At 38.7% G+C, this 16447-nt stretch overlaps 1 protein-coding gene across 2 annotated transcripts in view; it reads left to right on the top strand.

Annotated features, from left to right (window-relative positions):
- LOC136560263 (BMP/retinoic acid-inducible neural-specific protein 3) overlaps positions 1 to 12781 on the top strand; it is a 202186-nt gene extending 189405 nt beyond the window's left edge. For both annotated transcript variants that reach the window (XM_066555985.1, XM_066555986.1), the window contains exon 8: positions 11401 to 12781. In XM_066555985.1, the coding sequence (XP_066412082.1) occupies positions 11401 to 12517 (1117 nt within the window). In that variant the 3' untranslated portion in view covers positions 12518 to 12781. The remainder of the gene's footprint in view (positions 1 to 11400) is intronic.
- The last annotated feature ends 3666 nt before the right edge of the window (positions 12782 to 16447 follow it).

Genomic DNA, 16447 nt, shown 5'->3' with positions numbered 1-16447 from the left:
TATAATGTATATAATATATATATTATATATATAAAAATACATATATATGTATTTATTTAAATTATACTAGAGACGTTGTTAATGATAGAATTCCTCCAGAGCCTTTAGTGTCCCACTGTGATTAAAATTCAAGATTCTTGGAATAACTCTGTTAAGAATGCTAAATATGCCTTAAAACCAATGCCTTTGGAGGCTCTGTGTTGGAGGCTCATACATCACATGTCAGAAAAACAGATTCTCCAACAGATCTTTTTTTTTTTTTTTTTTTTTCTTTTCCTACAAGGAAATCTTGTCTGCTCCAATCCACTTTTGGTTATTGATGTGAACACTTAGGAATTCTTTGTTAAAGACAAGGTCCTTAAATTAATTCCTTCTGTAGCAGCCTGCTAATTTTAAAAAGGAGGAATTTAAAGAGGACCAACATGTTGGGTATTTTGTCAGCTTTTTGTTGTTGTTTGGGATGGGCTTGTGTGTGTGTTTTTAATTATATTCCCTTAAATACAAATGTCAAGGTACCAAGGAAGCTGTTCTGCATGGGGAGATTTTCTTTCTACCATTGAATGTGATGGCATTTAAAGGCATACAATGCCAGTAGGGGATGAACTCATCAGAAGGAGATTAGCTGTGTAGAAAAATAGCATTTTAGGAGTAACAGGATCTTTCTTTGCAATAAAAGCTGTCACTGCTTCAGGGTGTGATTCAGAGCTCCTCTAGTGGTGCAGATCACAATTCCATATCTTCCAAGGTGGGACTTTGGCCCCTCACTCTGTTATGTACACTAATTTTTCTATCAACATGTAGAAAACTGCTCTCGTTTTACCCTTTCTATCACCTTCTATATTGGATTTCAGGCTGTTGGTTTGATTGTTTGAGGAATGCTAAAATGTTCTAGGAGATACAATCACTTGGTATTTGTCATAAGCATTATTGCAAGTCTGTCTGCTAATTGATATTATAGACATATGCAACTTTTGGCCATTTATTTTAATACTTTCTCTGTTTATGACTGTTACACAAGTGACATATTATTACTAGTATTGTACAAATTTAAGTGAAGTGAAATACATGTTGTTTTTGAAACAGCAGGATCCAACTTTTCTGGACAGCCTTTAATTTTCCTTCAGAAATTTAAGGGTGTCTTTGCAATTTATTCAAACATACCATGGCAGAAAACCAAACCTCTCTTCTTCAATGTGTTTTGTGCCTGTATTAAAATGTTAAGGGTTTGCTCAAAATTATAGTTATTTCAGCTATTACAAAATTAGAGAAAAAAGCACACTGACCTCACAATTTTATTTTGGTTTATTTTGTTTAATAACATGACAAGTGAGGTATGAACACAGAGCTGAGTTTTGTATTCTTTAATTAAGACCATTACTCTTGTCTGGGAGATTCTTGCTTTGCTGTAATCCTTCTGGTTCTGCACAATGGAAGAAAATGACAGATTGTTGCTGTTTATATTCCTGTAGCTTTTAGGGATAACTACATTTATAATCCAAATAGGAAACAGCAGGGAAAAAATAAGGATCATTATCAAAAGAAAGAGCAAGTGGCTGGTCCATAGCCATCATCACACAGAAATAAAAGCAGATTTTCCCCAGCTCCACATTTATAACTGCCACAAAGTTTGCAGAAACAGATTTTCATTTATTTATTTGTTTGTTTGTTTTTTGTTTGTTTTATTTCAGTCATTTGTATCTGGGAATAAAGGTGCCTAAAATAGGACTAAAGGTCCTGTCTCAAAATCAGTAGGAAAATGAGAAGATGGAATGGTCTTGTATCAGCTTCACAGATGTAATCATGGACTTTCTGCTACTGGCTGTTAATGAGGCTCTGCTTTTACCTGGAATAATGAGGTTTAATTCCACAAAGTCTGGAACTGATGGCTGCTTTTTCTGGTGCTAAATCTCTTTTCATATCCAGATTTACCCCTTACCATGATTAAAACTTTGGATGCTTTTGTCAGCAGTGGGGTTTTTGTGGGTCTGTTAAGGTTCAGTAACCCTACCAATTGCCTTTTTGCTTAATTTGTGATTATTCTACAGTATATTGAAAGGCTTTAGCTCAGAATTTATCTCCAGTCTCTGAATTTTCTATTTTACTCCTGTTTTGAAGAAAATACTCCAAAAAAGTGGATGCTGCTTCATCCTACCTGAAGTTAAAACACAGAGCACTGTTCTCATCTTCAATAGATTTTTGTGATCTGCTGCATTGTATACAAAGAGCTTTCAGTCAAGGCTACTTTTTTATTAATTCCAGAATTTCTACTGCCTACTAGAGCTGCTGGTGCCTCTTGTTATTGTTGCCAGTGGAGCTCACACAAACAATTTGAACTATTATTGTGCATTTGGCCTCAAGATCTTGACAAGGGAATCCAGTTGGTCTTGGTAGCTGCTACTGGCTCCCTTCCTCCCAGAGATTAAATACTGAAATTAGGTTTATATATACATATTAAAATTCAAAGAAACCCCTGAATTAGCTACATTTACATATCCATCCTAAATTATTCAGTGAAAGGAGTTTTCATTTCAAAATCCTATTTAATTTTTCTCCCTTTTTCCAAGTTGGGGTGTTCCTTCACTTCTTTCTTTTTTTACCTTTACATTATGGTCTGCTGAAAACAGAGCAAAGAGCTGCCCTTGCTCTACATTAATGTGAGCATCTTTTGGGGCTAATAAATCCAGCTGAGAGGGAAAGTTTGGCAGAAAAGCAGGGAAAATACGCTGGGCAACATCAATACAGAGTGAGATTTGTATGGAGTGAGGTTTTATGGATTTATATGAAATATGCAGGGACACTTAAAGAAGGGCTGTAGTGAGGGGATAAAGGACAATGGTTCTAAAATAAGAGAAGGTAGATTTAGACTGGGCATAGAGAAAAAATTCCTTTTAGGATGAGGGTGGGCAGGCCCTGGCACAGGGTGCCCAGAGAAGCTGTGGCTGCCCCTGGATCCCTGGCAGTGCCCAAGGCCAGGCTGGATGGGGCTTGGAGCACCCTGGGACAGTGGAAGGTGTCCCTGCCCATGGGGGAGGATTGGATTGGATTATCTGAAAGGTCTTTTCCAACCTAAACTGTTCCAGGATTGTGTACAGAAACGCACACAGCATCATCACACCCTCATTTCACCTCTCCCTGGGAAAGTAAAGGCATTTCAGTGTTTGCTTTCAGTTTGTTCAATATTGTGATGTTTCCCCAGTTTTTCCTTCGCACACAAAAATGATTATTACGTTGCAGTAAATTTGGCTGTTACTTTTCCAGTCCCCTAAAGGGGTTTATTAACCTGAGTGTCACAGAGCATCTAGTTAAACCTTATAATAACTCCATAATTATTTTTTTTACATGAATACTTTAAGATACATCTGGAAAATTCCATCTAAAATTCCACAAAATGAGTGGCTAGTCTGGGAGGCAAGGCCAGTTTTTCACAGATCTAGCACTACAAACACACAGACATTGACACCCAACAGGTGAGGGGCTCCCAGAAGCACACATTGGTTGGCTGGTTTGGAGGTATTTGGTTGGAGTATTTTGTGCATGTGTGTGGCAAGTTTCTTTCTCCTTTACATGGAGACTCTTAATTTTCCTAACAGCTCTGATTTCTTTCAATTAATTTTCTGTGTATTTCCTTTGTCCCTGCTGAACTTTGGATCATTATTTAGTAAAAGCTTTCAAAGTTTGTCTCTGATTTGTCTCCCTTTACATAAATATTTGGTGCTACAAAGCATTTTGATTTCCAATTAAAAATACCACAACGGTCATTATGATTAGGGCTGTGTCAAAAGAATTGTGGATTTACTATCTTAATTTTTTTCTTCTTAATAACTATTCTTTTGGGGGTGTGTGTGGCAGAAATGTTTCATAGTAGAAAAATTTTACTATGAGAATTATAAGGGTGTAACATCAGCATAGTTAAAAGTACAAAGCTTTGTAAATCAATTCATGACAGACCAAATAGAAAAATCCTCTGAAATATTACATTTGGCTTTCGTGCCAAAATATTGTTTAGCTTGAAATATCATGAAACCCATGGCAGTTTTCTCTATGAGATGCAAAAGGTTTCAACCACTTAATGTAGGGACTTAATTCCTCTACTTCTCTTGATATAAAGACTATGTGGATTTTAAAAGGAAGAACATGTATTATTGATTTTGTACCAGCCCTGAGGGGCACAGACAACAGCTGCAGAATGGTGGCACGAGGGCTAGGGGATCTGGAAAGACTCTCCTTAAATGTGATTAACAGGGAAAACAATGTATTTTGGCTCCATAATTCAAAGTAGATTCAGTTTAGATTGTGTACAGCCCCAGCAACATAATCCAGCAGCATGCTCCAGGTTCATCCAGTCACCACAGAGTATCCTCACACTGAGACAGATTTCTTTAGTTACTGCATCCACTTCCATGCTGGAAGCAATTTCAGCATATGGAGACAACATTTCCATTAAAATTCTGCAGCTAATTAATGTCCTTTCTGTGTATGCTAGCAGGCATCCCTTAGGTAGAGGTTTCTCTTTACATTTCATTTAGAAAAACATCACAGTCCTTCCCTGCTTTACTCTACTCTGTGTTAACCATGGCCCATATAACCCAGACCTTTTGGTCAGCCTGAAAGTTCCTGGATCAGGCAGAGAGAGCAGCAGCGAAACTGTGAGCTGGGAATTCAGAGCAGCTGCACTGCTCCCCTGTGCCACCCTTGGCAGTGGGATTTGCAGTGTCACCAAGAGTCTCACTGCCACACCTGTAACGTCAGCCACAGGAAAATGATTGCAGGCACACTCATTTCAGTGGGGGGTGATTTTGTGAGGCTGAATTAACTAAAAACATTTTAATCTTCTAATGACAGAGGGATCAAGGCCATCCTCAGCAGGTTTGCAAGCTGAGGGTGCAGTGAGAGCCCTGAAGGACAGGGGGACATCCAGAGGGCCCTGGACAAGCTCCAGGAGCGGCCCTGGGAGCCCCAGGAGGTTCAGCCAGGGCTGCTCAGGGCAACCCCTGGGGTCAGTGCAGGCTGGGAGGAGCAGCTGGAGCAGCCCTGGGAGAAGGATTGGGGGTGCTGGGGGTGAGAGCTGGAGCTGCCCCAGCCCTGAACCCCTGGCCTGGGCTGAGCCCCAGCCTGGGCAGCAGGGGAGGGATCGGGATTGTGCCCCTGAGCTCAGGTGAGACCCCACCTGCAGAGCTGCCCCAGCACAGGCAGGAGCTGGAGCTGCTGCAGAGAGCCCAGGGGAGGCACCAGCATGGGCAGAGGGATGGAGCAGCTCTGCTGGGAGGAAAGGCTGGCACAGCTGGGATTGTGCAGCCTGGAGCAGCTTTGGGGTGAGCTCAGTGTGCCTGAAGGGAAAGAAAGAGAGAGACTGTTTACAAGGGATGGAGTGACAGGAAAAGGGAGAATGGCTTCCCACTACCAGAGGAGAGGCTAGATTAAATATTAGGAAGAAATTCTTCTCTGTGAGGGTGGTGAGACCCTGGCACAGGGTGCCCAGAGAAGCTGTGGCTGCCCCTGGATCCCTGGCAGTGCCCAAGGCCAGGCTGGATGGGGCTTGGAGCAGCCTGGGACAGTGGAAGGTGCCCCTGCACATGGCAGGGGTGGCACTGGATGGGCTTTAAGGTCCCTCCCAACCCAAACCATTCTGTGGTTCTGTGATTCTACAATCACTCACTGCTCTCCTGGCTACTGTGCAGTTGGCAGTTTAACCCTGATTCCTAAAAGAAAACAACATTCTCATAAAGACCATTATCAAATTAAGCAGCCATCATGGTTGTTTTGAATCAGAGCACAGAAACCAAGCACTTGGAGTCTGATTTGTCCTTCCCAGAATGTAAATCCACCTGGTCCAGAGTAGGGTGTTGTAGAGATGGCTGTAAGTGCATTTGGTGCTGATGTTGCTGTCTCACAGATTTATACTGGACTTGGCCTCCAAAGAAGGGGAAAGTAGGTAATGGGTATTTTACTGCCTCTCCTCTTCTTGTTAAATTGTCTTCATTTTTTTACTTAGCATCTGCCTCACTGAGTACTCATCATCTGCTACTGAGCCATCTGATGTACAACAGATGTTAAGCACTTAGTGAGGCAGAGAAGGAGGTAAGTGTCATATCATGATTAAACACTTGCTCCAGCTATTCTATAGGGTGACCATAGTGCTTTGTTCTTACATTTAATGTTACAGTGTGCTGAGCAGCAATAGGCACGTGGTTTGGATTAAGCTTGTAACTGCTCTAGTAAAAACAATCCTGGTTTTAAGTAAAGTTTTTTTTTTCATAGTGAGAAAAAGAATTGCAAAATATTTTAAATGCACTTCAGAATTATGATTTATGTCTATCATTAAGATTCTCATCAGAAACTTGGCTGGTGTTAATTGCTGCATTAACTTCCCTAGGATTATCATATTTTTTACCATGCTTGTGTAAAAGTGAGATTATCTGGCAGGCTTTCTTTTCCCCTGCAAGCATTCCAGCTGAAAGCTGGTGCAGTTTATGGGCAGCAGATTTAACCACAGGAGTCTCTTCATCCTGCAACAGTAGCCTGAGCTTGCAGCAGAGTAGGAAATGAGTAGAAGTTGGAGCTGAAGTTGTCATTGAAGCAGAATTAGTTAACAATCTGCTTCCAAGTACTGAGAAAATTTGTGGAATATTGTCATTCAACTCCAGGTATTTTCACATTGACATATTTGATCAGACAAGGAGGAATAAGGAGGGAGGAATTATTATTATTTTTATTATTAATGAGGAGGGAGGAATTGTTCTTCCCTGAGAGGTGTGATTTGTGTGAGCAGGAGCTCTCTGCAGTCACTGGTGAGATTCAAACCCCAGAATAATGGAGATCCAGTTTTGGGGTCTTAACTAAAAGGCAGGAATTTGGGATTTGGAAGGGTTACTTGGCTCAGTGTTCATAAGTCAGAGCAGTGGTTCTCTTCTTATAGAGACAACAGGTTTTTTACTAACAGGACAATCACTAGTCATGTTTTCACAGAAATTAAGCCCAAATTTAGCACTTATTTGGTACTTTTGTGATGGTTTTAAAATGTTGATTTCAATTATTTGATATTAATAAACAAAGGAAGTTTAAAAATTTCCAAACAATTTATAGGAAGATGTAATTCAATATATAATTTGACAAGTATCCTGTACTCACAAAGTATCATATTTAATTAAACTAAAAATTTACTTCTTTACTTTAATTTACTACAACTTTACAGTAAAGTTGTGATTTCAAGTGTGCGAATGACCAGAAATAGCTTTTGATTATAAATTATCACATAACTTTGCAGGATGAAGAAGACACAGGTGTTTCAAGCATTCCATTTTTATTTAAAGCTCAGTGGAGGGACCAGGACTATTCTTGCTGTTTTCATTAACTTTGGAAGCTGGTTCTACACCCCAGGGTTTTGAAAACTAACTCATCAGGCCAACATGTGTGATTTTCCAAATCAAATATTAATTTTTTTTTGTTAAAAGAATAATTGAAGAGCTCTTTCAAGCCTTGCCCAGGGCACCTTTGGTCATGCTGCTTTCTCTGGTTCTGAGTGATAAAGTTCTGGAATGGCCTGCCTGAGGAAGTGGTGGATTCACCATCTCTGGATGTGTTTAAGAAAGGATTGGATGTGGCACTTGGTGCCATGGTTTAGTTGAGGTGTTATGGCTGGGTTGGACTGGATGATCTTGAAGGTCCCTTCCAATCTGGTCATTCTGTGAATTCTGTGAGTTCAGGGAGGCTTCACGCATTTGCTTTTCTCTTATGGTGTGTAAAGGTTCTGACAGTGCTCCTCTCACTGTCCTCTGCTCTCACCCCTGCCCTGGAGATCCCAACCAGTCCATGCTTGTTCAGCAGTGAGGTTTTAGTTCTGTAGGCTTCTTTTTTTGGGGAGTGCAACTGTTCCCCTCCTACCTGGTTTCTCCAAGGACTCTCTGTCCATCCACCACATCTCTGTAATGTCAGGGAGGTCACAGTACTGGAAGTGTGTCCAAATCTGCCTGTTTCCCACACACATCCATGTCCAGGCACAGAGCAGATCCCCATGGTGCACCACTTCCTGCACAGAATGTATCACAGAACATTTTGGGTTGGAAAGGACCTTGAAGATCATCCAATTCCAGCTGGATTATGCAGTTCCAAACCACACTGGAAAGCCTCTCTCTCCCTGGATGCTTTATTTTCCAGCTCCAAGGTAGCAATGCTTGGAGCCCTTGTCACAGGGTTAGCAAGTCTGGAAGCTGAGCTGTCACCTCTCACCTTCTCTGGAGCCCTCTCTGTCCCCAGGTGCCACCATCCCCAGAGGGGCTGTGGCAGCCTCAGCTGCACTGGCTGTTCAGCCAGATGTGACCTGCAGGACACATCTGCTTCCAATCAAACCTGTCCCTTACCTGCAGGATCCAGAATTTATCTCAGCTTGAATTTCTAGGAGAAAAGGAATAATTTTGTAGTGATGTGCCAGTGTGAGTTTACCCAATTAAGGATGAGTTGCTTAAATAAAGTAGGTATCACCCACATTTTATGTACTTTTGCATAATTTACTTAATTCGCTCCACTGAAAGCAATAAATTTACAAAGAGTAACAGTATTCCTTAATGACTAATTTTAAAACAAGCAGTTAAGTAAGGAAGTAGTTTTTATTTTTTTTTAATAGACTGTATTTTTTAAATAATCAAAGACAAGTATAAGCAGATTCTTCTTGAAATCTCTCTGTTTAAAATCAGGTAAAGAGAAATCAAAGGAAGGCAATAATATTAGAATGTAATTGTTTTGAACTTCACTGGAATAAGGAGATAACCTCCTTCCCTCTAAAGCTGTTGACCTCTTTGCAACTGCTAATCATCAAAGGCATAGCAGTTTAAATAAGGTAGATAGTACTAAGTTACAAACAACTTTACTAAGTTATAGAAAAAAACTTAATTTTGCAGCTTGAAATTTCACACAGATTTTTAAATTGCTGCTTGTATTCCCTAACAAAATAAAAGGAGGAAGGTAGGCTCATTAAAAATAAAGAGAACAAAAAAGAAGTGACTTTAGAGATTTTGCTTCTCATAATCATTGAAATAGTAGATTGCATAATTAATAAAGAAAAAAACAATGTTTTATACATCCTGTGGCTGGAATACCCAGAATGTGGTTGGCTCACCCAGAATATTTGTGCTTAATGCTGACTTTCAAATAATCACCAAGAAGAATAATGATAAGGTGTGTTCATGTTGTGCATGTTATTATATTTACTTATGCTTCTAGAAAATGCCTAGAGCTATAGTCATATCAACCCCCAGCCCTGAACAACCAAGATCCTGCCCTAAAAAAGGGAAAAAATAAAAAGATTTAAAAAGTCACCAGAATTTTTTTACTGAAATTTATTTTCATGCTTCTTAAATATCATAATTTGAGATGCCATGGATTTCTCCTTGAGGCAAATTCAGATGTGACTTAGAAGTCAGTCAGGAGTAAATGAGGGTCTTGTATTTTCTCTCCAAAACAATGTAATGAAAGGGGAAGAAACTGCACAACCATCATCATTCATGTGGCAACAACAGATCTGATTGCAGCAGACAAAACAAGTTCTTTAAACTGTGCATTGCTGGGAATAATAGGACTTAAAAAATGCAAAGAAAATAATTTTTCTGACTATTTCCATGTAGCTCTGCTCTTCCCATTGTCATTCTTCTAGTGGCTGTGCCTCATCAGCCTAAACTGTTGCTTTCAGTATATTTTCCCAGTGTGATGTAGGACATTAACTGTTCCTCCTAGTGAAACCAAATTGAGATGACAAGAAGAACATTAAAGTGATCTTCTAATTTTGTCCCCAAAGATGAAAAGTAAACACAACATGCTCATGCTTGGCTTCCTGTAGAGATGCTGCAGTGCTGGAAGTTGTCTAAAGAATCTCTTTAGTAGGTGGGGAGTGGGGATCTGTTGCTATTCTAGGAAAGAATTTTGGCTCACTGTCTGTAAATCAATGCAGCTCCAGCTAGTAAAAAAAAAAAAATCTTCATAATAGCATAGAGGGACAGTAGAGTTGTAGATATTTAGATACACACTAAAATCTTCTTTGGTCAAATAGAACACACAGAAATAATCTCAACTGCGTAGGATTTGAAGATGTTAATCTGAAGACAGTTACAGAAAATGGTTCTTTGTCAGGCTTCCATGACAGAGAAAGCAAATATCTGAACTAAACGTTCCTGTCATGCCTGTGGGTTCATAAGGAAACTTTTCTTTTGTGATTTTGCAATGTTAAGAGGAAATTTATACCTGTATCTATCTGACAGAAGATGCTATTGTGCCTTAACCTGACATTAAAACCAACTTTATTTTCCTCTTCCTATAAAATTGATAAATTATAAATAACAAAAAATATTTTATATATTTTTATGTATTATATGATATAGACACTATATATATAATATATATTATATATATAATTATAGCTAAAATTCATAAAATATAAAAAAGCTATAAAAAGTCTATAAAATATAACAAAGTTTATATTATATTATTTATATATGTGTTGCAGTCTAATTTGAACTTTTACCTCAGGAAACCAAGTCCTTCCCCGTATTATATTATATTATATTATATTATATTATATTATATTATATTATATTATATTATATTATATTATATTATATTATATTTTATTATATCTAAAATTAATAAAATATAACAGTCTGTAAAAACTCTATTAAATGTAACAATGTTTATACAATATATATTTATATATATTATATTTTATATGTATATTGCATTATATGATACATATTACATACATTATATTACATTATATATATTATATTATATATATTAATATAATATAATATAATATAATATAATATAATATAATATAATATAATATAATATAATATAATATAATATAATATAATATAATATAATGTATATTAATATAATATTATATATATATATATAATATATATTAATGTAATATATATTAATATAATATATATTAATATATATTATTTATACAAAGTCTTTAAAAAGTCTATAAAGTGTAACAAAGTTTATGTGTATTTATATATATTATAATATAATATTATATTATATATATTATATATTTTATAATGTAGAAAAAGTCTATACAAAGTCTATAAAATATAACAAAGTTTATATAATATATATAAATATATATCTATATATATGATATTTATATATAATAGAGAAAAATATATATTTATCTATATTATATTTATACACAATATATATATTTAATATGTACATATATTAAAAGTCTAAAAAATATAACAAATTTATATTATTTTATTTATATATATATAATATTAAATTACATTATACATATATCTTACTAATATATTCTCTTTAAAATTGATAAAATACGTCCAAGTCATATTTGCTAAAACCCATATTTGCTCAAATCCTTGCTAAAACCAACTTTTTTCCATGCTGCAGGTCTTCCAACTACTGGCTGACCCGCATCCAGTCTCTGCTGTACTGCAACGAGAACGGGCTGCTGGGCAGCTTCTCGGAGGAGACGCACACGTGCGCGTGCCCCAACGACCAGGTGGCGTGCCAGGCGCCGCTGCCCTGCACGCTGGGCGACGGCCCCGCCTGCCTCAGCTGCGCCCCCGACAACCGCACGCGCTGCGGCGCCTGCAACGCCGGCTACATGCTCAGCCAGGGCCTCTGCAAGCCCGAGGTGGCCGACTCCACCGAGCACTACATCGGCTTCGAGACGGACCTGCAGGACCTGGAGATGAGGTATCTGCTGCAGAAGACGGACAGGAGGATCGAGGTGCACGCCATCTTCATCAGCAACGACATGCGCCTCAACAGCTGGTTCGACCCCTCCTGGAGGAAGCGCATGCTCCTCACCCTCAAGAGCAACAAGTACAAGTCCAGCCTGGTGCATATGATACTGGGCCTCTCTCTGCAGATTTGCCTGACTAAGAACAGCACCTTGGAGCCCGTCCTTGCTGTTTATATCAACCCTTTTGGGGGCAGCCACTCTGAGAGCTGGTTTATGCCTGTGAATGAAAATAATTTCCCAGACTGGGAGCGGACTAAGCTGGACTTACCCCTTCAGTGCTATAACTGGACGCTGACTCTGGGCAACAAGTGGAAGACATTTTTTGAAACTGTGCACATCTATTTGAGGAGTCGAATAAAGTCGAACGGCCCAAACGGCAACGAGAGCATCTACTACGAACCCCTGGAATTTATCGATCCCTCCAGAAATCTGGGCTACATGAAAATCAACAACATCCAAGTGTTTGGCTACAGCATGCACTTCGACCCAGAAGCAATTCGAGACTTGATTTTGCAGCTGGACTACCCCTACACTCAGGGCTCACAGGACTCAGCACTTTTGCAGCTGTTGGAGATTCGGGATCGTGTAAATAAACTCTCTCCACCCGGCCAACGTCGCCTGGACCTCTTCTCTTGCTTGCTCCGTCATAGACTCAAACTGTCTACCAGTGAAGTGGTGAGGATCCAATCTGCTTTGCAGGCCTTTAATGCCAAATTGCCAAACACAGTGGATTATGACACAACCAAATTATGTAGTTAACCATAAATGTGAAGCACAACACAAAACTTTGAAGGAGTTTTTACAGTGCTTTTGTGGAACAGTTTATGTTTGGAAGAGTAAATTTAAATTGTCTTTTCAATATCTGTCTTATATCAGTCAATACTGTTGGATGGCAATTTACACACATGAACTTGCTGACAATGAATATATTATACCTGCAGTTTTGGTTTATGAATGAAATAAATACTGACACCAGTCTAGAAGACATTCTACTTTTTACAATAAATTTCATTTGTAATTTTATATGTTCCGTGGCAATGCTTTTGTGCATTACATCCTCTAGAGGGAACATAGAAGGAGACCAATAAAATTTTGTAGCTGAACAGTTATTACAAAGAAACGCTGTGGGATTCTTTTTTCTTACACAAAAGTAGTAACTTTGATACACTTTTGTGTGTGTTGAACTCAGGAGGGGTAGGCAGAGAGAAGAGATTGACTCCAGATTTTAAGAGAAACTGTCAAAATAGGACATTTTAATTTTAGGATGTGGATCTAGGAGCTCATGCCAGGCTGAAGTGACAACTGTAGTGATGCTCCACCTGAGGCTGGTCCTTTCCAAGGGGCTCAATGTGACACCAGGGTGATCCCAGGGAGTGTTTTAGGATGGGTAGAAGGTTGGAACTGTGGGGTGCACAGCAGTGGAAGCCTGCATTAGCTCCAGAGGAGACAGGTGAGAGGCTGGCTGCAAATGACCAAAATGCTTTTCAGTGCCCCTGATCCTTTGCTTTGCATATTTACCAAAAGAATCAAGCATATGTACACATTGCCTCCTCCCAAATGCACACACTGTCATATTCAGAATTCTCTTGTTTTGGACTGCTCACCCAAATGCAGCCATGCTGCTTAGATTTAAGTTAATTAAAAATTAATTAAAGTTAAAATTTGTTATTAGTAAAAATAGTTAAAGTTAAAAAATTAATTAAAATTTAAAATTTCCCTGCCAATGCAGCTGTTTAGTGGATGGGTGTTTTTTCCATTCTTTTCAGTGCAAGAATTTTCAGTTTTTAAAATAATATCCCCTTTGACAGATACAAGAAATCCAGTTTAAAAAACTGACAGAGCAAGTCATTAATTAAACATTGTCAATTACTGAAATTAATTAAATGTGAATGTCTGTGGATCAGAATTAGGTTCTTTGCTGTTTGACACAACCTAGCAGATAAAAAGCACATCTAGACAGCAGAACCTGGGACTCACAAGAAGCCTTTGCTGCCTCTTGCAAGAGAACAGAACAAATGGCTGGATTGTCAGAAGTGCCCATTAGTAAATGCAGGGTAAAACGAAGGAAATTGATACAAAATGGTTTAGTAGAACCTCCTTGCATTCATTCTGAATCTGTGTCACAGATTTAAAAGTCAATTTGTATTTTTAAATGGAGAATAATTGCATAAAGAACGGGCAAGCACAGAAAGCAAAAACCCCCATTTCATTCATACACAATTTAACTCAGCTGGACTCCAACAAAATTCACTTTATTCGTTTCAATTTGTTGTATTACAGTGTCATTTGAATTTAGCCTATTCTAAGACACACTCCTCACTTCCAGCAGGACCCCAGCAGCACAGAGGAGAAAACACCTTGTGAGTGAATGTAGACAAGCTAAAATACAAGGGCAGAAACTCTTCAGAAAGCCCACAGCCAAGGGAAATGTTTTCCTTAGTGATTCCTGTCTCTCCTGACTTCTATAAATATTTATCTGCTTTACTGTTTCACTGCCACCCATTTTGATAATTCCTCAGACCTTCAGTACTAAGAAGTCACTCAGAACTAAAATTAGCAGTTATTTTTTCTCCCTGTTTATTTTGTGTGTGTGTGTGTTTTGTTTTGTTTTGTTTTTTGTTGTTGCTGGAGGAATTAACCTCTGGATGAATTTCTGTTTGTCTTCAACTTACAGCTTTCTTTTGCTGATAAATAATGTATCTCAGCCCCTCTTCTACGTGTCCAGATTTTGGCTTGCTCTTGCATTAGTAAGATCTCTCCAGTTAGAATTCTCAGTATTCTTGTTTCCATCCTCAAGTCTTTCTTTTGCTCTTTTGTTATGTCTTTGGCAACTATTATAACTTGAAAAATTAGATAGTTGGATTTTACTACTCAGTACCTTGTGTAGTCTTTTCAAACAAGTGAATCCTTCTTAAGATTTTCCCCCATGACTAATTTTTCTAATTTTTCTTTCTTGGCTGAATTGGGTTTTTTTGTTTTTACATATCTTTCTCTGCCAAGATTTAAAGTTCTTCACTGTGCAGAACGATATCTGTAATAGAAGATACAGATCAGAAGCAGCCTCAAAAGTGTGACATAATTTAATTATTAAACATTATATTCATTATGTTGGACTGGAGTAGTGGAAAGCTCCTGTCATTACTCACCAGCTTTGTGCCAGATTCCCTAGCCCACTACTCATGGGCTAGTTTTGGATTTTGGAACCTGTGGGCTCATGGAATAGGGAGAGTTTCTATTTTACCAGAACTGGATTCTATAAAGATAAATATGATAGGGGAAAAAAAACCCTGCAAGTGTATATATATATATATATATATATATATATATATATTTAAATACTTGTGTGTATATATATATATATACTTGCAGTGAGAAAAAAAAAGGCACAGGTTTATCTGGTTCTCAAACGAGACAATAATATTTCCCTTTTGACATTTTTTCCAATTGGAAACTTTCAGTGTTCTCAAAAAAGAAATTCAGGATTTTTTTTAGAAAAAGATGAGTCCAATCAGCAAACAGTTTGATCCATAAGAAAGTTTTGTAATAAGATATGAACCCAAGGGTGGAGAAGAAAGAGCTGTGGCTGCATCCATGTGCACTCATTTCCATCTGGGCATTGCAGATATTTGGAGTGATGAGATCCTGGTGCTTTCTACTGCCATTAATGAATGCTGTTATTTCCTGCCATCATAAAAACCCACTAGAAAAAAACCCAAAAAACAAAGCAAGGAAAAGATGGAAATAGAGAATCACAGAACCATGGAAATCCACACTTGTTTGGGAATACAGAGGCTGAATTGAATAATATCTAAACATAGTGAACATGAATGAACTCTCATTTCTCTCATTGCTTGCTGAAAAAAATTTAGACAGGAACAAAATGTGTTCACATTCTAGTGCCTGAAGATAGAGAGAGGTGTAGTCACATTTCTTCCCGAAATTTGAGGGAGAGCCTTTGTTTCCAAAGGTATGCATATGCTGACTGCATTTCTTGTGAAAGTGCTTATTTGGCAGACACCTCAAGTCAGCAAAGAGACAAAAGCCAAAAAAAGTCAGTGTTCCCAGGCTGAGCAAGCAGTTTGTGCAGGAAGGAGGATGGAGAATGCAGGAGGGGGCTACAACTGCCTGAAGCTCTTTACTCTGAAAATGCAGCACGTTTTCCAGGGACAAAAAAATGGCATGGGGAAGAGAAGGGATCCACACCTTCCTCTCTGCTGGAAAAGGAAAAGGGGACATGGGGAAGGATCAGTGTTCTACAGTGCATCAGCCATGGTTTCTTTGGCAGGGAGGGGACAGAATCTGAGCTGCTGTGCCACCCTTGGGAACGGGAGCATCCTCTGGGCGCTGCAGCCAGGGCTCCTGCCAAGGTGGTTGGAGTGCAAGGGGGAATCCAGGGAAAAGAGGAGAGAGCAAAGGAACCAAGATCTCATTTGAGTAGGCCCTTAAACAAGTTGTAATGCCTCATTTCAGATAAAAGCAGAGGCCAAGATCTCCCTGGGTGTGGATGAGGTTTGGAAACACAGAATGTTGTGGCTATTTTTTAATGAGAGTCACACTGGGCGATCTCAACACCAGAGCAAGGGCAGGGCTAATGCTGATGTGCAGGATTGATGGGGGCCCAGCAGGGCAGTCTGTGGGACTGCAGGGCTGACTTTGGGGTCTATTCACTCACTTTGGGCTCTATTCACT

This window comes from Molothrus aeneus, chromosome 9, assembly GCF_037042795.1.
Source record: "Molothrus aeneus isolate 106 chromosome 9, BPBGC_Maene_1.0, whole genome shotgun sequence".
Classification (NCBI taxonomy): Eukaryota; Metazoa; Chordata; class Aves; order Passeriformes; family Icteridae; genus Molothrus; species Molothrus aeneus.
This window is presented reverse-complemented; position numbering and strand designations above follow the sequence as displayed.